Raw genomic sequence first — 24,522 nt, 5'->3', positions numbered from 1 at the left:
GTCCCCGTATCGAGCCTCCCGGGGGGGAAGGAGATTAGGTGAACAATCAGGCTGTGGGGAGTACCATGCTGGCGGTGATGGGTGCAGGGATGGTATACTATGCAGTTTGGTTGTTCTTGCTCCCCTTTGTGGATCCAGATCATACCCTGAGATCATTCTTTCCCGATGTCTATTACGCTTTGGCCTTCCCGGCTGTCATCGGTGTCGTCATCGTCTCCGCCATCCTCACCTTTATCGCCTTTGTCATGATCTACGCAAGTGGCTCGTGATTGGCCCCGTTATTGCAGCTATGCCTGGTTAGAGCGTTGTCTGGCTCTGTCGTGGCTGTACATGCCACTGCACCTGCCGCCCCAACCGCTGGTAGATCGCGATCAAGGCGCACGCCGGCAAGGCCGCGCGCAAACTCGCTGTGCCCCTCATCGCTTGCCCTCGGCAAACTGTGACATGCCACAAGTATGTCGGTAACCTCCACTTGTCCGCCGTCATGGAGAAAGGCGACAACCGAAAGCAGAATCGCGCCCGTAGCGCTGATGGCGCGCGACGACAGGCGGCAGGCGAGAGACGTTCGGTGAGCAACCTTTGCAAGGCCACCAAGGCGAGCAAGCTGCAAGATGCTGCAAGAAGTGGGTAACTTCCCAAAGGCGGCAACCGAGAGCAGAATCGCGCCAGTGACGCTGATGGCGCGCGCGACGACAGCAGCAGGCGAGAGACGTTCGGTGAGCAACCTTTGCCAGACAGACGACCAGTTTGAGAAGGCAGTAGCACTCGACTCAACACCGTCACCGTTCAAGACTGGTAGCCCGAGATGGACGTCCCGCCCGACCCCTGGCTCATTACAGAGGATGAGGTGGATGTGTTTGAAGAGCTGGGTATGGACATGGGGACGGGGTGGGGGGGGTGGGGGCGGGGGGTCGACGGGGGGGTGGTGGCACCTGAGCCACCGCCCATGCCCACGCCAAGCAACGGTGGGAGGGTAGGGGACACGGCAGACAGCAGGACACTTATGAAGTTGCTATGGATGGGGGTGTTGGGGGAGGGGGTAGGTCATGGCATGTTCTCCAAGGTCTATCGTGGCGAGTACCGTGGAGAGACTGTGGCGGTCAAGAAGATGGCTCTCCCGCAAGACGAACAGACAAAGACCTTCCTCAAGCGCGAGATCGCCATCCTCAAGCAGCTTGTTCATCCGCACATCCTGCGGTTTGTTGGCGTCACTTCGGCCGGCTCGGCTGGCCTCTGGGTTCTCACCGAACTGGTGCCGAACAATGACCTCGAGACATGGATCGAGAACACATCGGCGGATCTGTCGTGGAAGCTGCGGCTACGGTTTGCGTTTGAGATTGCGTCTGCGATGGAGTACCTGCACGACAACTCGATGATGCACCGTGATCTCAAGTCGGCCAACGTGCTGGTCGACGCCGAGTTCCACTGCAAGGTCGCTGACTTTGGCTTTGCCAAGGTTCTAGGCGATACTGGGGGCGGGGACAGCGCGCGGATGACGATGTGCGGAACAGACGACTGGATGGCGCCCGAGTTGACGCTAGGCGAGGACTACGACCTCTCTGTCGACGTCTTCTCGTTCGGCATTGTACTCGTGGAGCTGATCACCCGGCTCAAGCCGTCGGATCCGAAGATCTGTCGGACGCCGATGGAGTGCTTTGAGCTCAACAAGTCACGAGTGCTGCTGGCGTCGCCGGACGATACACCAGAGATGTTTATGGATCTGGCGTTTGCCTGCGCGGCATACTATCCAAAGGACCGGCCCGAGTTCTCGCGTGTGGTGTACGAGCTAGAGGGCCAGTTTGACGACGCCGCGGCTGTCGAGCGGTGGGACGAGCCCGACTACACGCCGCCAGTCTTGGAGCCTGTAGTGCCGCTGCGAGCGGAAGAGGCCAAGGCACTGCGGCGGGCTTCGCGGCGCATCTCAGTCATCGACGCTGAGGAGCGCAACTCGTCCGAGTTTCTGCAGCTCGAGTCCGGCCGGCGGGTCTCGGTCATGCTGTCGTCGTCGGCCAACCCGCTCGGGCGAGTGGGCATGATCCAAAACTCGCGCCGCAAGTCGCGTCGCCGGTCGGCGATGAAGCCGCTGCTCCACACTGCACTCGAGACGGCCACGCGGTCTGCAAACAACTCGCCGCTGGTCTCGCCGTCGTCGGATGCCGATGTTGAAGCTCGTGCTCCGTGTTCCCCCGAAGACACATCGGCCCAGGCCGAGACAGATGTCTACGCCGGGAATGACGAGTGGCTCATACGCGAGGATGAGGTGGAGCTGTTTGAGGAGCTGGGTAAGGGCATGTTCTCCAAGGTCTATCGCGGCGAGTACCGTGGAGAGACTGTGGCGGTCAAGAAGATGGCTCTCCCGCAAGACGAACAGACAAAGACCTTCCTCAAGCGCGAGATCGCCATCCTCAAGCAGCTTGTTCATCCGCACATCCTGCGGTTTGTTGGCGTCACTTCGGCCGGCTCGGCTGGCCTCTGGGTTCTCACCGAACTGGTGCCGAACAATGACCTCGAGACATGGATCGAGAACACATCGGCGGATCTGTCGTGGAAGCTGCGGCTGCGGTTTGCGTTTGAGATTGCGTCTGCGATGGAGTACCTGCACGACAACTCGATGATGCACCGTGATCTCAAGTCGGCCAACGTGCTGGTCGACGCCGAGTTCCACTGCAAGGTCGCTGACTTTGGCTTTGCCAAGGTGATGGAAGAGGTGCCGACGCCCGGCGACGCCAAGCTGACACCCAACTCGAAGCGCAAGCTGCGGCGGATGACAATGTGTGGAACAGATGAGTGGATGGCGCCCGAGCTGACGCTTGGGGAGAACTACGACCTTGCGGTTGATGTCTTTTCCTTTGGCATTGTACTCGTGGAGCTGATTACCCGGCTCAAGCCGTCGGATCCGAAGATCTGCCGGAAGCCGATGGAGTGCTTCGAACTGAATGCTGCCAACGTTCGAGCGGCTGCGCCCAAGTCAACCCCCGAGGCGTTCATGGCGCTGGCGCTGGCGTGTGCGGCGTACTATGCTAAGGACCGCCCTCCGTTCTCGCGTGTGGTGTTTGAGCTGGAAAACCAGTTTGACGACGCGCCCGCCAAGGATGGCTGGGACAATCCCGAGTTTGCACCACCGGTTGTCCTGCCGCTGCCGCCGTCGCGGCCGGGCTCGCCGCAGCTCCCCGGCCGCCGCTCGCGCCGCATCTCGGTCGTTGATGTGGAGGAGGAGATGTCTGCCGAGTTTGTCAAGATCGGCGGCCAGCGGCGAATCTCGATTGCGGCAGCGCAGCAGCAGTCGCGGACCATGGCAGCGCTGCGCGAGTCGGCGCGGTCGCTCCGTGCGCTTGCCGCCGCACAAAACGCATCCCGCACTGCCCCAGCTGCACCGACCCGCCCGCCGCGTCCACCGCGTCCTAACATCAACGACGTGTTCCGCCCAGCAGATCGGTCTCATCCGACCTCGCCCACTTCATTGGCACGATCGGCCACGCCATCGACTGCGGCATCGTCATCGTCATCGTCGTCGTCGTCGTCGTCGTCATCATCTCCATCGTCATCATCATCATCATCGTCATCATCGTCACCTCCAGCTGCGTCGAATTTGGACCAAGCAAGCGAAGTACCCGGAGAAGATTCTCCTTCCCGGCGTCCCCAGCCTCCTCTCAAGCCGCGGACGCTTGCCGAGCGACGTGACGAGGCTGCTGTTGCCGCCGCCGAGTCGACGGTGCGCAAGCGGTCCGTGAAGGACATGCTTGCGCTCTTTGAGTCGCTCAACATGTGATCCTGAGCCCAAGTTGTTGTGAACACGGCGTCTTTCCTTGCCATCTGGTCGCCTTTTGCGGGCGAGGGTTGTGACGAAGCCAAAACGAAGGCACCACCCGAAGGCGGCACCGCTCTGATCGACGGCAGAAGGACTCGAACCTCCACGTCCTCTCGGACACGTGCTTTCGAAGCAGGCGCGTCTACCAATTTCGCCATGCCGTCGTTGAAAGATCTGTCGCCTTCGGTGCCTCTTATCGCTGTCGGCGCTGCCACCGCGAGGGTTGTGACGAAGCCAAAACGAAGGCGCCACCCAAAGGCGGCACCGCTCTGATCGACGGCAGAAGGACTCGAACCTCCACGTCCTCTCGGACACGTGCTTTCGAAGCAGGCGCGTCTACCAATTTCGCCATGCCGTCGTTGAAAGATCTGTCGCCTTCGGTGCCTCTTATCGCTGTCGGCGCTGCCACCGCGAGGGTTGTGACGAAGCCAAAACGAAGGCGCCACCCAAAGGCGGCACCGCTCTGATCGACGGCAGAGGGACTCGAACCTCCACATCATCTCTGATACACGCTTTCAAAACGTGCGCGTTTACCAATTTCGCCATGCCGTCGTTGAAAGATCTGTCGCCTTCGGTGCCTCTTATCGCTGTCGGCGCTGCCACCGCGAGGGTTGTGACGAAGCCAAAACGAAGGCACCACCCAAAGGCGGCACCACTCTGATCGACGGCAGAAGGACTCGAACCTCCACGTCCTCTCGGACACACGCTTTCTAAGCTAGCGCGTCTACCATTTCGCCATGCCGTCGTTGAAAGTGCACCCGCTGTATCCGCCCTTATCCCCATCGGTCACTTGCGCGCGCACCCTTCCCTCGTCAGCTCCTCTCACCTCCTCCTACCCATCCTACCGCCACCACAAGCACAACCACCAAGAGCCCCTAAGATCAACTTTCTCCAACCATCATCTCCACCCCGTGTCCCACCCCCCCCCCCCCCGATCTCGAATCCCCCAACCCTCGCACCCACGACCACCCCCGCCGCCTCTGCCAAGACCACTGCCACTGCCACTGCCGCCCCACCCCACCCCACCCCCACCCAGACACCATGGCAGCCTCATCCGACAACGCAACCACAGTCACCCACGAGTTGGCCCAGGAGGTGACCGAGGCCCTCGTACGTCCCTCCTCTTGCACACTCATACCCATGCCCGCGCACACATCCATGCTGCCCCTTCCCCCTGCCCGGGGGGGTCGAGCACGGGCCATCCCCCCTCTCCCACGCCCCCGCCCCCCCTTTGCCCCCTCCAATCACCCCCTTCCCTCTCCCTCCGATTGCCCCCTCACACTCACCCTATCCCGTCTCATCTCTGATCTAGGTCATGTACTCGGAGGCCATGGGCCTGCTGCGGCAAGAGTCGTACTTCAAGGCGGCGGTGATGCTCGACAAGGCGGTGAAGGCTCTGGTGGCGGCGGCTCCGCTACCCGATGACGCGGAGAGGGTGCTGATGCAGGCTCGGGTGGCTCTGGCCAACGCCCTGCTTGCTGGTGGGAAGATCAATTCGGCTGTGCGTCATCTCGATGTGGCCATTGAGGCCCTCAAGGCTGCCGGTCTGATGGAGGATGTGCTCGATGCCATGAACTCGCTCTTCCTCTGCAAGCTCCACGCCGGTGAGTGGGACGAGGCCGCCGATGTCTCGCGGGCCATGGGCGATGTCCTCGACGACATCGGTGCGCCCGAGTCGGCGGTGGCGGCTAGGGCCCGTGGTGATGCTGTGGCTGCTGGCTGGCCGAAGAACCGCATCGTCGTCCTTGTCTTTGGCCAGGGCGGCGCTCCCGACGAAGCCGACGAGCTTGAGGTGGACGACGCACTGGAAGTCATTCGCGCCGGAGGCGGCGGTGTCCGCATTGGCTTCAAGTACCAGCGCAACCGCCCTGCTCTTCCTGCAGCAGAGATTTTTATGCAGGGCTTCCACGAGACCATGGCCGAGGGCGAGTACGACGACGCCGCTGGGCTCATCGAGCTCGCCGCCAAGATCGACGTCCACAACCCGGATCCCCACTACCACACCGGCCGGCTTTGCCTCGTTCAGCACGACTATACCGGAGCCAAGGCTGCCTTTGAACGCGCCCAGGAGCTGGCTCCGGGCTGGCACTCGGCCCAGGCGCTGGCCTGGCTCGCCAGTTGCGTCGCCGACGGAACCATGACTGACGGTATTTACGAGGCGCTGCAGGAGCTTGACGAGCTCGAGGACAACGCTGAGGACAGTGCCGAGGCCGCCGCCGCCTACGCCGCCATGGCCCAGGAGGCGTGCGAAAAGTACCCGCTCCACCCGCTTGTGTACAACCACCTCGGGAGCGCCACCTACCTCGTCTCCCGCGATGCCGAGGCCGCCAAGGCCCACTGGGACACCGCGCTCGAAGTCCTTGGTGACGCTGACCTCGACGAGATCCGTGGCGTCATCCTTACCTCCAAGGCTGCCGCGCTGGAGGACGACGATCCGACCGCCTGGCGCGCCGCCATGGAACTCGCCGCTCATCTCGGCCAGAACGCCATGCTCACCGCCACCATGGCCAAGATCGCCCTTGCCACCGATGACGCTGTCAAGGCCGCCGAGTCCGCTGCCGCGCCTGACGCCTAGAGTGACGAGTATGAGTATTCTGACGAGCTCGGATCCCGCACCGCTCTTTGCGGCCCGCCGCCGCCGAGCGAGCCCGACGACGACAGCGTCGAGTCTGGAAACGCATCCGGCGGCGCAGGCGCAAACGCTGTCACACCATCGGCGGAGCCGGTGCCGGTGCCTGTTCCAAGACTGGCCGGCTGTGGGCTCGGTGATGCGAGGCCAGACGACCGCTGGTGGTCCAGGTCCGAGTTGGCTGCTGCTTTGGCGCGCTGCTGGCCCTCGGGGCGCTGGTAGTGAACAATGGTGGCGATCGGCGCGCGGCAGATGGGACAGGTTCGGATTTTGGACGCGCACTCCATGCAGCAGACCTTGTGTGAGCAGTCGCGGAACATAGTGCTGCGCTTGGCGTCAAGGCAGATGACGCACTCGTTGTTCTCCGAGTCCGAGTTTGCCAGGTTCGAATCGTCCGACGGCGCAAGCTCGACCGCCTCGATCGGGAGCGGCTGCTCCGGCGGCTCCAACGCCTCCAAGCCCGGATCCATGACCGCGTTCTCGCCATGCCGCCGGACATGGTTCGCCAGCCGCAGGTGGGCGAGCGCCATGTTCCGGATCCGGACCACCAACAGCATCGTCGTCACCGTCGAGATCATAATCCACGCTCCGACCACAGATCGGACCAAGCTCGAAACAGAGAACTTGATAAAAGCAAACATAACAAAGATGACGCCCGCTACCATGATGCCTACCACCACAGTCATGATAACGTTGATCACGAGCCAGGTTGCAAGATGCCCCACATACCGCCGCCGCGCTGCCCACCCGCCGTAAACGACATACCCGAGCGCGACAATCACAAAAATGACGGTGGTGATGGCGTTACTCAGCGACCCAAAGTAGTTCCCGCCGTTCTCTACAAACTCGATGATGCCTAGCGTCGACCACGAGCACACCAGGCTCGCCAGCCAGACGTGAAACTTGGCGACAAAGACGCCGATTCGGTCGCCCTGCATGCGGCGGAGAAAGTCAATCGACGGCATGAATTGCTGAGCTGGAGGGCCCTCTCGTGCACGCACAATGGCCAGTGCGGTGGCCATGTCCATGTCTGGCTCGCGCCGTCTGGCAGTAGGCCTGACCTCCGCCCGCTCGCGCCGCCTCCTCTCGCGTCGCTGCGACTGCCGAGCCCTCGCCTCCCGCCTAGCCTCACGCCGACGTGATGATCGCGACGATCTCCCACGATCACCAACCCGCCGCGACCGCTCATGAGAGCGCGACGAGCGATGCCTGCCTCTCCGCCGCGATCTGCTTCGGGAAGCAGCCGACGAGCTGGACGACACGCTCGCCGAGCGTGGGGCAAGATCATCGGACGAGTCTGTGGGCACATCCAGAAGCGCCCGATGGGTGGTTCCGGTCGGATTGGGTGCGTCTTCACCAGGGACCGAGCCGTGTGCAGATGATGACGATGATGACGACCTGTGCGGCTCGGATGGCCACGAGTCGGTCGAGTGTTCCGAGAACACCGAGTTCCTCCGCCCGACTCGCCGCCCACGCCGCTCGCTCTGCCGGCCGCCTTGCCCAGCCTCCCACGACGGCAACTGATTGCGGCTCATGCACACAGGTCGTATCTGATGCGTATGGGGTATGCAACGTGGTGTGGAGGGGCTGGGAGGGTGATGGGGAGGGGGGGGGATGGGGGGGGGGGACGAGAGCTGTGGCTGACGAGTCGCGCTTGGCGGCGGCGCCCACACTCACCTGAGCGTCTATAATCGATGGCAAGCCACCTGCACGCGAATGGTGAGCGATGGCGGCGGGAAACATAAACTGCCGACCAGAACGGGGAGATTCTGTCTTTACTTCCATGTGGTGGATCTTGCTGGCTTGGTGGAGGGCTGTCGACGGGAAGGTGGTGACGAGGCCCGGAGGCGGCGGCCGGGGAGAGTAGAGGATGACGGGCTTGCAGCGCGGATGTCGACGGCGTTGTGCAGTTGCGACGGCGGACGAGTAGGCGAGCCGCGCGAGGGGAGCGATGGCGGCGAGCGGAAGCCACGGAGGGTGGGGTTGGAGTACGATTGCAACTCGCGGCGTGTGCGCTTCCTGGAGAGGACACGCTCGACGACGCGGGACTTGTAGCGCTCCCAGGTGAGCTGCTCGCGGTAGGCAGCGAGGAGCTCAGCGTCGGATGGGTAGTTGGCCGAGGTGAGCTGGACAATTTCGAGGGCCTTGTCGACGATGAACTTGGTAAACTCGGGCTTGGGTAGCTTGTAGACGACGCACTTGGAGGCTGCGAGGACCGAGGCCGAGTGAGGGGCGTTGTGGATGATGGCGAGTTCACCAAAGAACTCGCCGACGCCCAACGTGGCAATGTGGAGGAACTTGCGGACCGGCTCGCTAGTCTTGCGCGAGATGCCGACCTTGAGCTCGCGGACGATCTTAACCGAGCCGGCGCGGATCATCCAAAGAAACTTGCCCTCGGAGCCCTGCAGGATGATGGGCTTGTTGGGAAGAAACTTCTCGATGGTCATGCACTTTGCCAGCTGATTCATGCGGCTCGACGACCAGCCGTAGAACAGCGGGCGCTGTGAGAGGAACTCGACTCGCTCCTCGAGATCCCGCTGCATGGCCAGCTCGAGGATCTGAACGTAATCGTTGAGCGAGACGAGCAAGATATCTGTCGGCTCGGCACACTTGATGGTTGCGCCGCGGACGCCGAACTTGCGCTTGTGCTCCTCCACACCAGAAGTACCGGGCAAGGAGTCATCGTCCCACGACGACACCTTTTGCATGGCTCCCTCACCAAAGCCGTCACCGGCGCGGAGCGTAAAGATGATCTGCGAAAAGGTCTCCATAGCGCGTCCGCGCTTGAGCCGCGGCGCCGGCACTCCGCCTTTGTCTGCAGGCGGGTCGGCGGCCGACGGAGCCGATGGCTCGATAGAGATGCCCTCGACCGGCCCGTCAGCCAGGGCGACGACACCTGCGGCGGCTGCAGCGGCTGCAGCATCGGCCGACTGCTTCATGCCGTAGACCGATCCGGCTAGGATGATGCGATATCCGTCGGGCTCATCGCCCTCGTAGAAGACGACCTCTCCAGCGGCGTAGCGGACGAGTACCATGCGACGGGCGAGCTCACGGCGGGTGTGGCGAGGATACTTGCTCACCGCCGGCAACGACTCGCAGATGGCGAGAATGGCGGCAATATCGTCAACTGACCGCTCCACTGCCGTCTTCTCCAGCGCTTGCAGAGCCGGGGCTGGCAGGTGGGCTTCACCGTCGTCAGCATCATCGCTCATGGCCATGGACGCGCTGCGGGCGAGCGAGACTGCCGAGCCGGTCGGCACCAGCGAGCTTGCCGACGGCAAGGACGACAGCGGAGGCTTGAACGTCACCGACCTCCGGGACGCTAGTCTCCCTGACTCCAGCATGGTGGATGGCTCGTGCGCCGTGGGGAAGGGGGGTACGGTGTGGTGCGGTGGGGCAGGATGGGGAGGAGTGGTGTGGTTGGGGGTTGAGGTTGAGGCGGCCGTTGACTCGGACAGCTCTCGCGATCACGGGCGGGCTTGATCGCCGCCTTGATCAAGGCATTGATCGCCGGCCTGGGGCCGTCCCGCATGGACACAGTCCTGACAGTCACGCGAGGGCCATGCACGCCTTCCCCTGCCAGCCCTGGTGGCTTGCCCTCCTCTCCCCAGCTGCCACACACTCACACACGCGCGCACAAGGCTCGACTCGGCAAGAGGCTCAAGTCGCAACGAGCGTGCTGGCGTCCAAGGTGCAAGAGCAGACTGTCGGTGGCGGTGGCGGTGGCCGGGCTGGCGGTGACGGGCTGGCGGCAGGTGCGGCAAGGACAGGTAGCGCTGCGGCTGGGGCTGGGGATGGGGCTAGGGATGGGGATGGCGATGCGACTGGTGCAGGTGGGCCAGTTGGAGGAGGCGGGGCGGTTGCGGATGGCTCGGCGGTGAAGAGCAGCGAAGCGGTGGCTGGAGCTTCTGGCCTTGGATCCGGCACTGAGTCGGCCCGTCTGCTGCAGCCAAACTCAGGCACGGGCTCGGTCACAAGCCCTGGCTCGAGCTCAAGCTCGGACTCGAGCTCGGGCTCAAGCTCAAGCTCGGGCTCAAGCTCGGGCTCAAGCTCGGACTCGAGCTCGGACTCCAACTCAAGCTCGAGCTCGAGCTCAAGCTCACACTCGACAGGCTCAAGTGCCGACGCGGGCACGGCTGGCCCGTCGTCGCCGATGATTGCCAAGAACGAAGTCATTGCGCTTGATTCGGACTCGGACTCGGATTCAGACTCCAGCAATGAGGCAACGGATGGGCTGCATACGCCAAGCTCGGCGGTTTCGTCGTGGGAGGCGGCGACGCCAGAGAGCGGAGCAAGCCAACAGGACCATTTTGTCGAGCCCATGAGCCTGCCGATGACTCTGCCGGAGGAGCTAGACTTGGCGGTGGCGGCGGTGCCCGAGTCGGCACGGCGTGGCTCGCTTGTCACCAAGATGTTCTTTGACATGGAGCATTACGTGCTTCGTGCGATGCGGGTGCCGGCGCCGGTGAAGCGCAAAGCGCGGGGCGAGGTTGAGATCCCTCCGGGACCGGGACGGAAGCGGACGGTCACATCGCTGTTTGTCTCACGACATCTCGACGATCTCTCACTGACAGTCTTTGGGGCAACGGTGGTGATGACCAAGAGCCGCGCTGACGGTTGGGGCTACGGGCATCTGCTGGCCCGCCCGGCTTCGCGCGGCTGGTTCCCGATCAACCACACGTACCCGACAGCTAGCCTCCGCAAGTACGCACGGCCCAAGTACCCGCAGCCGATCACGCTGCTACGGGTGTATCCGAGCGAAGGCCTCGGCTCAACCTTTGTGCACCTGCTCCTCGCGGCGCGGTTTGATCTATGCGAGCGTCCGAGCCCGGGCAAGGGCGCCATCCGACGTGTGCCTTGCAAGGTCGACTCAGCGCGCAAGGTCCGCAAGCTGGTCCGCAAAGGCTCACTGGCTGAGCCGATGCTTCAGGCTCCGCGGTCGCCGCGGGCAAAACTGGCGGCAGCGGCCATGAGCGCTCGGGCCCGGCGCGCATCGGTCCAGACCGCCGCCGGGCTCCCGGTCTACGCCCTGCGACAGGAGGCGCAGCGGTTCATCCGAGTCCTTATTTCTATCCAGCAGTCGTCGACACCGGCGCGGCTCCTTGTGGCGCGGCTGTCAGCGTCGTCGGTTCTGGGCGCATACATTGCCACCTACGATACAGAGACTGCGTCGTTTGATGCCAAGCGGATGGTGCCAGTCGTGGTTTCTGCGACGTCGCTGGCCGACCGGGTGCGGATGAACAATCTTCGCATCCTGTTGTACTGGCCGCCAGGACTTGATTCAAAGCTCCTCGGTGGAACGCCGTCGGGCAAGGGCGACCGCCGGACGCTGGTACTGGTTCTCGACCTGCGGGTGGTTCCGATCGCGCGTCCGCTCCGCTTCACCTTTGTCTTTACGGTCAAGGTCCACGACATGCTCGCATCACTCAAGCCGGCTGGTCACATCCTTGTTCCGTCGTGCAACTCGCTATTTGACAAGCTTCTGCGCTCAGCGCCGAGCCACAATGTCGTCACCGCCTCGGTCCGACTTGAAGCAGACGGCGATGACGAGTTTCCGCGGTCGGACCATGCGTTTGAACCGCTGGCGTTCTTCCAGACGTGAGGAGCTGCAGCCAGCGCATAATGAACATAACCATTGCGTGGCGCCTGATTGAGAAGCTTTCTTTTTACTGCAAGACGCAGTTATGGCCGGCTTCGGGCTGCATGTTCGACGAGTGCGCCATGCCGGTCTCGTCGATGGCGACGACTTCGGAGCCGCGGCGCGAGTCGCCTGCAGCGAGATCGGCGGTCCGCGAGCGCTTGGCGACGGCGGTGGTGCCGGGACTTGCATCGGTGTTGAAGACCATGTCGCGAGAAAGGGTGGGGTGCGAGGAGAAGAGCTTCTCGACGGCCTTGTGACCCTTGCGGGACAAGCCGTTGTTGCCGAGATGCAGGTAGCGCATAGACGACTTTTCGGCGACGGCTGGCGCAAGGGCTTTGATGCCTGCGTCGCCGATGGGGTTGTCCTCCAGCGAGATGGAGATAAAGCGCGAGTTAGTGATGGCGGTGGCAAGATAGGTCATGCCTGCGTCCGAGAGCACGTTGTCGTTAAGCGAGAGGTACGCCAAGTTGGAGCCCGAGTTGTCGGAGATGGCCATGGCGAGGATGCGGAAGGCGTCGTCGGTGATGCTGTTGGCCGCCAGGTTGAGGGCAGTGATTGAAGTCGACTGGCGCAGGACCGAGCCGAGCTTGGTGACCAGCGGCGAGTTGGGCCGCCCAATCTCCAGCGACTCGAGCGAGAGGCCGGTCAGCCGCATGCCTGCCTTGCCGCCGGTGAGCGCGGTGAAAAGGTCGGTGAGCCCGCGCTCCGGAATAAGGTTGTCGTCGAGAATGAGCGTCCGCAGTGAGATGTTCCGCTCCATCATCTGCGCAAAGCTCGTCCACACCGAAAGCCACTCGGGCGAGAGCGTGGCGAGCGCAGTCTGCCGCGACGACGACGAGCCCGCGAGCCCGCGGACTTGGCCCCGCGGTGCGGCGGCGAGGGCGGCGGCTGGCAGACGGCTAGCGCCTGTGCTCTGGACCACAACCGACTTGGCCGCCGCAGCTTTGGTGGCCTTGGTCTTGGTTGCCTTGGCGGCAGCCTTTTTCTTGGGCTTGGGCGCCGACGAGCTCGAGCTTGACGACGACGACGACGACGACGAGCCCGACGACGACGAGCCCGACGACGACGAGCCCGACGACGATGAGGACGAGCTCGACGATGACGTGCCCGACGATGACGAGCTTGAAGAGGACACGTCCGAGTCCGAATCGTACGAGTCGTAGTCGTCGTCGTCGGGCTCGTTGTGCTGGGAGAGGCCGACGACAGGGGTGCCGTCGACAACCTCCGAGTCAAAACCGTAGTAGTCGGAGCGGTAGGTGGTCCGGGCGAGGCCGAGGGTTTCGAGCTGGAACGTGTCGTCGTCGATGAAGCGGATGAGAAGCGACATGGCGCCCGGTGAGATCTGGTTGCCGGAGAGGTCGAGGTGCTTGAGGTGAGCAAGGTCGCCGAGGACCGAGATGAGGGCCGATGTGGCGTTGGCGTCCAAGTTGACGTCGCGGAGAATGAGACGGTGGAGGGACTTGGACTCGTAGATCCACGAGGCGAGACGGCCGGGTCCGTCGGCTGCGAGGCGGAACTTGGAGATGTCGAGGTGGCGGATGGCCGGACAGCGAACGAGAGCATGGATGAGCGGCGTGCTACCATGGGCGGTAAAGGCGTTGCCCTGAAGGTAGATGGACTGCATGGACGCCGACTTGGCGTTGATGAGCGAGGAGATGAGCGAGACTTCGCGGTCCGAGTACATCTTGCCGGCAAAGTCGAGGGTATGGACAGCGTCGGTGGGCGAGGCATCCTCAAACGAGGGCAAAACGACCGGATCGATAGCTGACATGAGGGCCTGCACCGAGTCCTCGGGCGAGATGCCATACGACGGAATCGAGGTAAGGAGGCCACGCGGACGAACGGTGTTAGATGAGCGGTCAAAGTCGAGGAGGCGAGTGTCGAGGCGGGAGCAGAACGACTTGACGTCTGCAATGAACTGGTTGGTCTCGCGACGGGCCTCGATGAGGCGCTCCTTGAAGGGCACGGCGGCCTGACGAATGATCGAGTTGATGAGGCCATGCATGACAGAGAACGCCTTGCGGACGTCGTGGTAGGCCGAGACGGCAATGGCGTAGTTGTTTCGCCACGAGCGGTACTTGCCGCGAAGTGAGCGGGTCGAGACAATGAGAAGGAGCTCGCGCGAGGCCGTCACATCGATGACGCGCATGGTCTCCTTGATCGAGGTCGAGACCGAGGTGAGCGACTCGAGGAGAAAGAGGAACTGTTGCTTGGCCGGGCCAAACACGAGCAGCTCGCCGCCAAGCTTGAAGAGCTGGCGAGTCTGCGAGAGGAGGACGACCATGGCGGAGAGCTGATGGAGAAGGCCGTGGAGCTTGATAAAGGCGTTGAGGGCGAGCTCGTTCTTGGGCATGAGGAAGAGCTCGCAGATGCCGGTCCGCTTACCGCGGACCGTCTCAACGGCCTTGTCGCGCTTGTCGAGCTGCTTCTTGAGCGCAGCAACCTCTGCAGCCTTGGACTTTTCCTCCAGCTTGGTCACCTTGGCCTCTTCCTTTGCAACCTTTGCCTTGCGCTTCTCGTCCTCGATGCGGAGCTCGTTGATGTACTTGCGCTTAGCCTTGCCTTTGAGCTTCTTAACCTTGGCGGAGGCCTTGGCGCGGGCCTTGGCCTCCTTGGCGGCGGCCTTGGCGGCGGCCTTGTCGGCCTTGGCGCGGGCCTTGTCAGCCTTGGCCTTTGCCTTGGCGGAGGCCTTTTCGGCCTTGGCCTTTTCCTTTTGCGACATCTTGTAGCGGATGCCGTCCGAGCCGACGGCATAGTTGCTCTCATCGTCCGAGTCAAGCGAGTCGTGAGCACGCGAGGCGCCAGGCGCGTCCGAGTCGGAGCCTGCGGCCGAGTCCGAGTCCTCGAGGGCATCGATCCAGTCGGCGTCGCCGGCACCATCGTCGTGACGCCAGAACTCGTCGATGTCCTCGGCCTCGGCAACGGCCGACGAGGTGGTACGGTCAAAGGTGCGGAACTTTGTCTGATGAAAGTAGCGAATGGGGACCGAGAGGTCCTTGGCCTTGGCGTCGGGCAGGCCTGAGCCGGCGACGGTGTCGTTGGAGGTGGGCAAGAGCGAGTCTGGAATGACGGCGTTGCCGTCTTCGTCGACAAACAGATAGGTGTTGAAGTCTGCGTCGGCGATGAGGTCGGTGATTGAAGAGCCCTCCTCGCCGGCGCCCGGGTTGTCGACATCGGTCATGTTCCACGCGAGCGAGACGGTAGGCTGGCGGAAGAGCTCGCGGAGGACGAGGCCCGAGGCCGAGTAGACCATGCGCTTGACGTTGGGGGTGAGCGGATGACGGAAGTTTTCGATGGTGCAGCGGTCGGCAACGTTGGGCGTGGTACGGAAGACATGGCAGCAAAAGGTGATGCCCTGGACCATGACCTGGGCAGCTTCGGCGGTGAGGTTCTCGACCTCGGAGAGGGTCGAGCGGTGGGCAAGCATCTCGTCGATGAGCGGGAGGATGTCGCGGCGGAGGCCGCGCATGAGGACGCCGACGAGGATGACCTCGATGCGCGGCTTATCCTTGATGGTGGGATCCGGGAAGACCTCGAGGCGGTAGACAGACTCGACAAAGGTGAGCATGCCGGCGACCTGGTCGCGGAAGGCCTGATCCATGTCGCGGCGCGACTTGCGCGTCAGCGAGATGAGCCACTCCTTCATGGACTGGCAGAAAAGGATGCGCGGTGAGTTGCGCGAGGCGCCGCGGAGGCGATGGCCGGTGTTGTTGCGCTGATACTCGGAGAGCTTGTCAATGAGCGGCACGACGTGGTCGCGGAGGAACTCGTTGCGCAGCTGGCCATCCGACACACCTTCGACCATTTCGTACGCCGACACGTTGTCCAGCACCTCAAAGCCGTCGTCGGAAGTAAAGAGCGGCGGGACGGGGATTGTGTCGGAGAAGGTAGTCTGCCACAGCGAGGACAGCTGCGCCATGCGCTCACGCTCCTTCTTGGAAAGGTGGTCCGAGCCAAGCCACCGAAAGTGCGGCACGGTGGACGCAGCCTTGCTGGCCAGGGCCGCCGCAGCCATGGTTGGAGGTGGGTAAGGGAGTGGGGTGGGGTGGGTGGGGTAGGGGGGGGGTAGGGGGGGAGGGGGAGTTGGCTTGCAGCAGACGTGGAACAGTTTTTCAGGCGGTGGTCGAGTGACGAGGAGGGGGGGGGGGGGGGAGGGGGGGGGAGGGGTCAGTCACCTGAGCTCAGAGGTTGGAGGTTGAGGGGCCAAGTGGTCGGGGTACTAGACACTGAACACTGGACACTCCTCGCGCCTGTTGTTAACCGGTAGTCTATATCATCTACGAACATGGGTGGCAGTGGCAGGACTGTGTTTGGGGTGGGTAGCTCGGCGGCAGTGGTGATGGTGTGGGCGGCGGTGTGGCTGGCGGTGCTGGCGGTGGTGGCCGAGACGGCGATGGGTGGGACGGTGACGGCCGAGCAGCCGTTCAATGTCAAGCCTAATGGGCGGCTGGAGTTTGTGGCAGTGGAGGTCGGCGGTGGGACGGGGCTGGCGTGCGTGTTCGAGTACGCGGCGGTGGGCGGGACGAACGAGGACTGGCTGGCGGTGGCCGAGGTCGGCGAGCCGGGCTCCGACGGTCAGCCAAGCGTGACGTGCACCTTTGCCCGGCCAGACACGGCGTCGTATCTGTTCTTCAACTCGTTTGCGGCGCGCATGGTCGACGACGACGGCAACGTTGTCGCGGCTTCGCACGCCGAGTTGTGGGATAACTCGGGCATGCTCCTCGAGGGAGAGGCCTACGTGCTCGACGCCGCCGGCGCCCTCGAGAAGGGTCCGGCCTTTGACGGCCTCGTCACCCGAGTTGCGCTCTCGCGGCTGGAATGATGAGGTGGACGGCCCGCGCAGCCTCACAGCGAGGCACGTGCACTCGCGCGGTCAAGAGCGCGCCATATGAGCCGAGACGGTCACAGCGAGATGTTGACGCCGGTAAACTTAGCCTTGAGCGCACGCGGGTTGGCCCACTCGGAAGCAAGATACGAGTCCTCGTCATCTTCGGCCATGGCCTTTTCCTCCTCCTGGCGCTTGTACCAGTACGCAAGCATGTTCTTGCGCTCCTCCTCGGAGATGGGTGGGTCGCGCGGTGGCGCGCCCTGCGAGCTGTTCTTGCGAACCTTGACCACCAGCTTGGTCTTCTCGTTCGTCCGATAAAGTCCGAGAGCACGGCGTCGGTCCCGCGCGTCATCTGCTTCTTGGCCCACCACAGCACAGCCTCGGCCGGGTCAAACACCATCCGCGCCATCGGCGTCCCGTCAAGCACCTCGTTGCCGTCGAGAATGAGCCGGACCGGATCGGTTTCCGGCAGGCCGCCGGCGTCGCCGTAGGCGAGGACCACACAACCCTTGACCCGCTCCTCGGCTTCGGCCAGCGCCTCCATCCGCATCACTTGCCGCCGTTCGGCCAGGCCCGGAGCGATGGCGTCGCGCACATCCGCCGCTGCCCGCCGCAGCAGCTCAGCCATGTCCTCGGGCGGCGGGACGCCGACCCGCGGGACCGCTCCCGCCGCCGCCGCGTCGGCCTCGTCGGTCTCGCCCGCCTCGCCGTCGTCAGAGTCGGTCTCGTCCTTGCCCTTGCTGCTACTCGCCGCCGCCTCGGCGTCGACGTCGACAGGGCCCGACGCCGCCAGGTCATCCACCGCTGCATACGCGAGAGAGGGTGGGGAGGTGAGGAGAGGAGGGAGAGGGGGAGGGGAGGAGGCCTTCGTGAAGGCGCGCGCAGGCAAGGCGCCACTTACCCTGAGCAAGGCGCATGAGGCGGAGGCGGGCGTTGTGGGTCTCAATGACCAGGCGGGTGGCCTCATCAACCGACGATGATGTTGTCGTCTCTACAATAAACTGCGTCTCGACGTCGTTGCGGACGTGGAGGAGCACCATGGTGGGCGTGTGGCTGGGCGTGGAGTGGTGTGGTCGCACCAGCCACCAGCCAGCGCGCGAGAAGGGGGGGGGGGGGGGGGGGGGGGGCGGGGTTGAAGCATGGCGTGACCATAGAAGGCCAACCATAGTCAGCATCATGCCAACTGTAGCTAGTGCTTGCTATTATTACTACTCTCGGGTAAGGGTGAGAGATGCGGCGACGATCGCATCGCGCTGAAAGGGAGCGGTTTGTGGACAGGCGCACCACGCTCGACGACGCCATCAGCCGTGGGACGAGAGCGCTGCGGCGGATGCTGCAGACAGTCGAGTCCAGCGTCTCCTGCAGGGTTCAAGTGCCGCTGTGATGACAATTGAGATCGGTTCAACGCCGAGGTGGAAATAACCGAGAGCGAGTTACGACCGATCCTGCGACGGCGGTCTGCCTCGGCGCCGTTGAAGAGACCATTGGGCGACGACATGGCGTCAACTGATCTAAACCGGGTCAAAGCGCGCTTGGTGCGGACGACGCGCCGGCTACGCCGGGCCTTGTGGTTGTCCTTGCGTTGGGCGTTTCGAAGCGACTCGCGGATCCGGTCATTGACCTCTGTGCGCAGCACAGGCAGGTCGCCCGAGTGCGAGATGGTCTGCCGCATCGCTAGTTGCTCCAACCTGGGTGGCGCAAGTGAGTCGGTCGACTTCGAGTTGGATATTGATACATGAAAGTTGCGCTGGATGCAGTGCAAACTCGGCGGTTGGCTTTCACGCACGATGCGATTGCGCTTCTTCTTGCGCCGCGATGTGACTTTGGTCCTCAACTGCGGCGCGCCGCTTTCAGACACCTCGCAAGAGCTTGCGTTCGAGGCCATGGCGTGCTGATGCAACTGCAGCCTGCTTTCGCACGATGGCGAGGGCGAGCGTGAGACAGCCACTGATGCCAGCGCCGAGTCGGGCTCAACGACGAAGCTTGTCCCGGACATACCGCAGGTGTCATTCTCGGTGTCGGCGCCAGTCGAGAGCGAGGCCTGCGAGATCGAGTTGGCGACCGAGTCGCCCGGCGTGAGCAGGATGGACTTGGTGTGTGGAAGCGCGCAAGAACCGAGAGCTGGAAGAGGTGGACAGGCCCGCCATGCCGTCGGATTGTCCGGCGCCGAGAGGCAGAACATGTCAAAGAGCGCGGTCCCGTTGTTCTCAGCCACGCGCCCGATCGGGGCCGCCGCTGCACCCGACGGCATCGGGCTTGGCAGCAGCGGCAGCGTCTCGGCTGAGCACACAATCTGACCCGGGGTGCCGGCAGACGCAACCGTGTCAGCATGCGACATGGCGGCGCCAGAGTACGCAACGCGGTGCGAGCGCCCGTCAAACGAGCGATGCGGGCAGCAGGCATGGAGGCCGATGCGGACGCGAAGCCCGCGCCAGATGTGGCGCAGAGCATAGACACCAACATCCTGACCCGGCATGACTTGGGTGTGGCACTCAGGGTGGCACAAGACGTCGCGCGGCCACGCCGCCACCGTCAGTTCGTTCTGGATTTCCAAGGCCGCTATCACGGCTGAGCTGGCACTTGCCGCCGAGAAGACCGCGACAAACGAGTCTCCTTCGGTTCGCACAATGTAAGCGCCGTGAGTGGTGAGGACTTGCTGAATAATGGCATCGTGTACGTCCATCGCCTCCTCCATCGCTTCTGGAATGTCCTCCCACAGTCGAGTCGACGAGCCAACGTCAGTGATAAAGACAACGACCGTGCCTGCCGGTGCACTCTTAAGCGCCGACGTGCGCTTCGACTCGATGTGGCCGATGCGGCGCGACCGACGGCGCCGGACGGCAAGGCCTGTGATGGTGACAACAAGAACAAAGAGAAGGAAGCAGAGTGAGGCGCCGCCAATGACAAGCATGGAGACGGATGCTGCTTCGTGAACAACCCGCTGCTGGCAGTCATTGGCACCGCCGCACACACCGCAGGCATCTAGCAAAAGCCCCGAGTTGGGCACAAAGTCACATCCGACACAGGTTGATCCGTTCCCGCCGCAAACGCCGCACACGTCCTTGCTTCGCTCGCCGCCAAAGCACACGCCGCAGCTATCCATCCGCGAGTTTCCGCCGCTGCAAATGCCGCACTCGTCCCGGCGCGCATTGCCGCCGTTGCAGTCGCCGCACGCGTCGCGGGCGGCCTCGCCGCCAAAACACACGCCACATGAGTCTTTGAAAGAATTGGGCTCGTTGGGCGTGGTGCCCTCGACGCACATGCCACAGTCGTCGACGTATGCCGTCCCGTTACACATTCCATAGCAGTCGAAGACCGCAGTACTGTTGGCAATACACGGCGTGGTGCAGGTCGAGATGCCGGCCGGCCCGCCGCACACGCCGCACCCGTCAAACCACACGCCGCCGAGCGGAATCGGGATAAAGTTGCAGCCCGAGCAGCCCGAGCCGTCGCCGCCGCATACTCCGCACACATCGGGCACTTTGCCCGAGTATGGAACGCCGTCACACCCGGCGCACGTCGCGTTGTTGCCGTAGCACACCCCGCAGCCGTCCTTTGCGGCGTTGCCTCCAAAGCAGACACCGCAGTCATCTAGATCGGCGTTGCCGCCAAAGCACACCCCACAAGCATCGCGGTCCGAATCGGCGACGTGGATGGTGCCAGGGCCGGAGCACACGCCACAGCTGTCGAGGAAAGCTGGCGCTGGGCAAGGGCTCGGTGGCGGAGGGGAGGGGGGCGGTGGGGGCGATGGCGGCGGCGATGGTGGCGACGGTGGTGATGGCGGTGGCGGTGGCGATGGTGGTGGCGGTGGCGATGGTGGTGGCGGTGGCGATGGGGGTGGCGGTGGCGATGGCGGTGGCGGTGGCGATGGGGGTGGCGGTGGCGACGGGGGTGGCGGTGGCGACGGGGGTGGCGGTGGCGATGGTGGTGGCGGTGGCGACGGGGGTGGCGGTGGCGATGGTGGTGGCGGTGGCGATGGTGGTGGCGGTGGCGACGGGGGTGGCGGTGGCGGTGGTGCGCAGTGCGGGGTGCCAGGGAAATATGTGCCGTCTGACTGGCACAGAACCTCATCGGCACCATCGGCATTGTACAGCGTGAGCCCGGTCCCGCACGAGAGGAAGAGCTTGTTACCGACCGGACTAAAGGGGCCGCCGGTGGTAGTGTCAGGCGTTACGGTCCCGCCCGTCAGCACCACAACAGGACAGACATTGTAGTAGTCAAAGTCAAGGAACGGATCGCCACCGGAAAAGTCAACGGAACATGAGCCAGTCGGGCACTCACCGACAAGCTTGCGGAAGAAGAGGATGAACATGTCACGGTTGGCATGGAAGCCATTGTTGAACCAGGCGTGCTCGATGACCGACGCCACGTCGGTGCCCGAGACAACCAGCTCGCTGCCGGCAGTGTCGGAAAACGTGATAAACGATGAGTGAGTACCCTTTGGCGCCTGTGAGAGCGAGTAGTCGGCCTGCCAGGCGGCGGCATCAAACTCTAGCTCCTTCATCGAGTCCGGCACTACCAGGTACGTCACGTTGACGATGACATTGTGGCCCGAGGTGAATTCGTGAAAGGTGAGCGAGGCCGTCGCGGGGTCAACCCAGATCCGGCCGGTAGTCGTCGTCACGGCAACATCAAGGAGGTAGTTGACGGCCGCCATCTCCTCATTGGCAGAGGAGATAAAGTCCATGTTGTCAGGATCAGCAAGTATGACTCCATTAGAGACCTGCTCTTGCGCATAGTTGTCCTTGCTGTTGGGTTCGCCGTGGACAGAGACCGCTGTTGCTGCTGCAGCATGGTGCACAGTGAGGACAATGAAAAGAAGGCTCATCAGCACAACCACAACCGGAGCAACAGCCATGGCGGAGCAACTGTAGGCTCTGCGACCGGACCCACGAGACATTATGGAATGCTACAATAAGGCTCCGGGGGGGGGGGGGGGGGGGAGGGAGGGAGGGGGAGGTAGTGGACCCTGTTGCACGGCGGGCTGTCTGCTGTTCTGTGGCTGATGAATGCGTGCAGGAAAAAAAACGGAAACCCTCCGCAACACTGTCCACAACGTCCGCCCGGAAACGGCGGACGGGCCGGAAACGACGGATGGACGCACGGCTGCCATCATTCACTCACGCGAGAAGGCCGTGGACTCGACCCTCGAGGTCGTCGAGCGCATGCTGGAGCTTGCTGACCGATGCTGCAGTATTGTTGGTGGTGGAAGTGGCTGTAAGCGCAGCAAGCGGCGGACGGTCGGGGCCGGTGGGTGCGCCTGAGGTGGCTTGCGCGGCGGCGAGCTCGGCCTCGAGGCTGCGGATCCGCTCAGTGAGTGTGTTGTTCTGAGCTTCTAACAGCGCATTGCGGACGTGGGCTTTGGAGAGAGCGAGCTCCAGATCAGCGTACGATGGCGAGCGCGATGGCGGCGGCGACCGCGGATGCTGGCCGCGCGAGCTCGGCGACGGCGGCGGCGAGAGCGAAGCGCCTGCGCCCGATGACGAGCCGCCAACAGTGGCGGCCGACGATCGCGACGGCTTGAGCAAGATCTGCAGTGCGAGCTTGAGGCGGGCGACGGGGCGGGCGCCAGACGGCGCGATCGAGGACTCGCGGACGGCAACAGGCGCGCCGGACGGCAGCGACGCGGGCTGGAGGAGAACGAGCTTGTAGGACTTTTGCGGGTACTTGTGACGCCGCTCGATGCGTGGCAGCGCGGCGTGGCTTGCGCGCAGATACTCCACATCGACCGCCGCGACACCGACAACGCTACCGTCGTCGACGAGCTCCACCAGCAGCTGGGCATCATCGCCGGCCAGGCCTGGTGCCGCCGGGGATGGCCCCGACGAGGTCTTCATCTCGAACGACTGGTTCCACACCAGCATGCACGAGTCTGCGTCATCATCTGCAGGGCCGGCGGCATCTGCGGCTACCGTGGCGCCGCCATAGGTCAGGCGAAGCGCGGGCGCAGCGAGCTTGGCGCGCAGCTCGGAGAGCGCAAAGACTGCGTGGGCGTGAGGATGGAGCAGGCGGGTGAGGGGAGGGAGGAGGGAAGGGAAAGGAAAGGAAGGGAAGGAGAGGGCAAAGGTAGGCGTACCCTTGACCCGAACCACGGGCATGGGGGGTAGAGTGGCGTGTTTGGTCTTGGCAAGGGCTGTGGGCTGTGGGCAGGAGGAGCGTGGTGCCCCGGGGTGAGCAAGTTGGTCGAATCAAAGCAAATGCAACAAAGGGGGAGGGGGGGGGGGCTGGATTTAGTTGACAGGGTGGTGGAGCAGCGGTCGCCGACCGCAAGCCAGCATGTGGCGGAGCAGCGGTGGTGATGTGGCGGAGTGTTGCGAAAGAGAAGCATCGGACTGCCAACTCAAGTCACACTCACGGAGCCGACCACACTCGAGTCCACAGGAGGAAGGGGAGGGGGGCGATGAAGTTTGCACAAGAAGAAGCAACTGCGGTTGGCCTGGCGCTGGCGACCGGCCTGCTGTATGCTGGCGGAGCCGCTGCGCCGTGGATGGTCCGTACTAAGGCTGGGCGTGGTGCTGGCGCTGGTCGGCTGGCGCTGGCCAATGCCGCTGCCGCTGGGGCCATGCTTACCCTCTCGCTCGCACACATGTGGCCGGAGGGTCTGGAACTGCTGACAGACGGCGACGACTCGCCACGGTGGGCCGCACTTCTCGGTGGCGGGCTACTGGTGGTCGGCGCGCTCATCATGATGGTCGCCGACCTCATCGGTCACATTGGTCACGACCACTCAAAATGCCCTGCGGCAACCGCGGCAGCGGCAGCTGCAGGCCCGGTGTCCGCGCCGCTTGTCGGTGAGGCTTCACCGCTGCGCTTCAGCCCGACGATCAACACCCTTGATCTTGAGAACGGAAGGGCGGACGAGCCAAAGACTGAGAGTGTGCCACAGCGGAAGCGATCGCCTCGGGCGACGCTCTACGCCGGAACCGTCGGAGTGTGCCTCCACGCCATTCCAGCAGGCGTTTCGCTGTATGTGCTTGCGCTGCGGGCGCTTGCGCCAGCACTGCTGCTGGCGGGCGCGATTGCGGCGCACACGGGGGTTGTCGGCTTTTCAACCACCCTCCCGCTAGCAATGGCGCACTCCAAGGTGACGACTGCCGACGTGCTTCTCGTCGGCGTGTCGGCTTTGTCCAACGCCATCGGGGTCTTGCTCGGCATTCTGCTCCCGGCACGACTTGTGCGCAACACTGTGTTCCAGGGCTCGGTCCTCACCACCGCCGCAGGCGTCCTCTCCGCCATGGCCATCACACATCTGCTCCCAGACATGGTCCATGTGGCGCCGCCGTCGTCGTCGCGCTTCCCGACCTCGTTCCGGGTTCTTCTCGCCGCCGCTATCGCCACGGCGCTGATTCTCGCTGCCTTTGATCCATAGCCAATGACAATGTATGTGGCCAAACTGTGCGGGCGAGTGTTCGAGATGTGTGTGGAATGATGCGGCACGCCACAGCATGCCCACGCGGACACACACGAGCACACACGAATGCATAACATACAAGCACACACGTCACTCGACTCCCGCGGGCAACCCCAGGAACTCAAGAAATGATTCGTGTGGCAAGTGCAGCAGGCCAGGCTGTACGGACGCATGCGGTACGGGTGCTTGCGCGGTGCCAGGCTGT

The 24,522-nt window shown here is 63.7% G+C and overlaps 10 protein-coding genes and 4 non-coding genes across 14 annotated transcripts; 5 read left to right on the top strand and 9 right to left on the bottom strand.

Moving 5' to 3' along the window:
• Positions 1 to 1,051: 1,051 nt before the first annotated feature.
• AMSG_04512 (TKL/LISK/LISK-DD1 protein kinase) lies at positions 1,052 to 3,769 on the top strand (the record flags this gene model as incomplete). The annotated part of the gene is made up of 2 exons (XM_013903395.1): positions 1,052 to 3,607; positions 3,644 to 3,769. 2 exons carry the CDS (start codon positions 1,052 to 1,054, stop codon positions 3,767 to 3,769), a joined length of 2,682 nt encoding a protein of 893 aa, XP_013758849.1.
• A 119-nt stretch (positions 3,770 to 3,888) lies between these two features.
• AMSG_20018 lies at positions 3,889 to 3,972 on the bottom strand. Its single transcript has one exon. It is a non-coding gene; the product is annotated as a tRNA-Ser (tRNA).
• A 110-nt stretch (positions 3,973 to 4,082) lies between these two features.
• On the bottom strand, positions 4,083 to 4,166 carry AMSG_20017. The gene has a single exon. It is a non-coding gene; the product is annotated as a tRNA-Ser (tRNA).
• A 110-nt stretch (positions 4,167 to 4,276) lies between these two features.
• Positions 4,277 to 4,360, bottom strand: AMSG_20016. The gene has a single exon. It is a non-coding gene; the product is annotated as a tRNA-Ser (tRNA).
• Positions 4,361 to 4,470: 110 nt separating this feature from the next.
• Positions 4,471 to 4,553, bottom strand: AMSG_20015. Its single transcript has one exon. It is a non-coding gene; the product is annotated as a tRNA-Ser (tRNA).
• Positions 4,554 to 4,849: 296 nt separating this feature from the next.
• AMSG_04511 (uncharacterized protein) lies at positions 4,850 to 6,383 on the top strand (the record flags this gene model as incomplete). The annotated part of the gene is made up of 2 exons (XM_013903394.1): positions 4,850 to 4,918; positions 5,121 to 6,383. The coding sequence occupies 2 exons, from the start codon at positions 4,850 to 4,852 to the stop codon at positions 6,381 to 6,383; spliced, it is 1,332 nt and encodes a 443-aa protein (XP_013758848.1).
• A 1,727-nt stretch (positions 6,384 to 8,110) lies between these two features.
• On the bottom strand, positions 8,111 to 9,655 carry AMSG_04510 (uncharacterized protein; the record flags this gene model as incomplete). Its single annotated transcript, XM_013903393.1, has 2 exons — positions 8,111 to 8,122; positions 8,336 to 9,655. The coding sequence occupies 2 exons, from the start codon at positions 9,653 to 9,655 to the stop codon at positions 8,111 to 8,113; spliced, it is 1,332 nt and encodes a 443-aa protein (XP_013758847.1).
• A 594-nt stretch (positions 9,656 to 10,249) lies between these two features.
• Positions 10,250 to 12,039, top strand: AMSG_04509 (uncharacterized protein; the record flags this gene model as incomplete). The annotated part of the gene is made up of 2 exons (XM_013903392.1): positions 10,250 to 10,270; positions 10,321 to 12,039. 2 exons carry the CDS (start codon positions 10,250 to 10,252, stop codon positions 12,037 to 12,039), a joined length of 1,740 nt encoding a protein of 579 aa, XP_013758846.1.
• Positions 12,040 to 12,103: 64 nt separating this feature from the next.
• Positions 12,104 to 16,093, bottom strand: AMSG_04508 (uncharacterized protein; the record flags this gene model as incomplete). Its single annotated transcript, XM_013903391.1, has 1 exon — positions 12,104 to 16,093. The coding sequence occupies one exon, from the start codon at positions 16,091 to 16,093 to the stop codon at positions 12,104 to 12,106; it is 3,990 nt and encodes a 1,329-aa protein (XP_013758845.1).
• Positions 16,094 to 16,417: 324 nt separating this feature from the next.
• Positions 16,418 to 16,900, top strand: AMSG_04507 (UPF0556 protein; the record flags this gene model as incomplete). The annotated part of the gene is made up of 1 exon (XM_013903390.1): positions 16,418 to 16,900. The coding sequence occupies one exon, from the start codon at positions 16,418 to 16,420 to the stop codon at positions 16,898 to 16,900; it is 483 nt and encodes a 160-aa protein (XP_013758844.1).
• Positions 16,600 to 17,974, bottom strand: AMSG_04506 (uncharacterized protein). Its single transcript, XM_013903389.1, has 2 exons — positions 17,808 to 17,974; positions 16,600 to 17,710 (listed from the first exon to the last, which is right to left on the bottom strand). Exons 1-2 carry the CDS (start codon positions 17,944 to 17,946, stop codon positions 16,869 to 16,871), a joined length of 981 nt encoding a protein of 326 aa, XP_013758843.1. The 5' UTR covers positions 17,947 to 17,974; the 3' UTR covers positions 16,600 to 16,868.
• A 233-nt stretch (positions 17,975 to 18,207) lies between these two features.
• AMSG_04505 (uncharacterized protein) lies at positions 18,208 to 21,764 on the bottom strand (the record flags this gene model as incomplete). The annotated part of the gene is made up of 3 exons (XM_013903388.1): positions 18,208 to 18,262; positions 18,313 to 20,602; positions 20,984 to 21,764. The coding sequence occupies 3 exons, from the start codon at positions 21,762 to 21,764 to the stop codon at positions 18,208 to 18,210; spliced, it is 3,126 nt and encodes a 1,041-aa protein (XP_013758842.1).
• Positions 21,765 to 22,026: 262 nt separating this feature from the next.
• AMSG_04504 (uncharacterized protein) lies at positions 22,027 to 23,004 on the bottom strand (the record flags this gene model as incomplete). The annotated part of the gene is made up of 2 exons (XM_013903387.1): positions 22,027 to 22,889; positions 22,983 to 23,004. 2 exons carry the CDS (start codon positions 23,002 to 23,004, stop codon positions 22,027 to 22,029), a joined length of 885 nt encoding a protein of 294 aa, XP_013758841.1.
• Positions 23,005 to 23,283: 279 nt separating this feature from the next.
• AMSG_04503 (uncharacterized protein) lies at positions 23,284 to 24,302 on the top strand. Its single transcript, XM_013903386.1, has one exon. The coding sequence runs from the start codon at positions 23,307 to 23,309 to the stop codon at positions 24,273 to 24,275; it is 969 nt and encodes a 322-aa protein (XP_013758840.1). The 5' UTR covers positions 23,284 to 23,306; the 3' UTR covers positions 24,276 to 24,302.
• Positions 24,303 to 24,522: the final 220 nt, after the last annotated feature.

Source organism: Thecamonas trahens (assembly GCF_000142905.1).
Source record: "Thecamonas trahens ATCC 50062 unplaced genomic scaffold supercont1.18, whole genome shotgun sequence".
Lineage (NCBI taxonomy): Eukaryota > Apusomonadida > Apusomonadidae > Thecamonas > Thecamonas trahens.
Note: the sequence above shows the minus strand (reverse complement) of the source record. Positions and strands in the feature narration are given on the sequence as shown.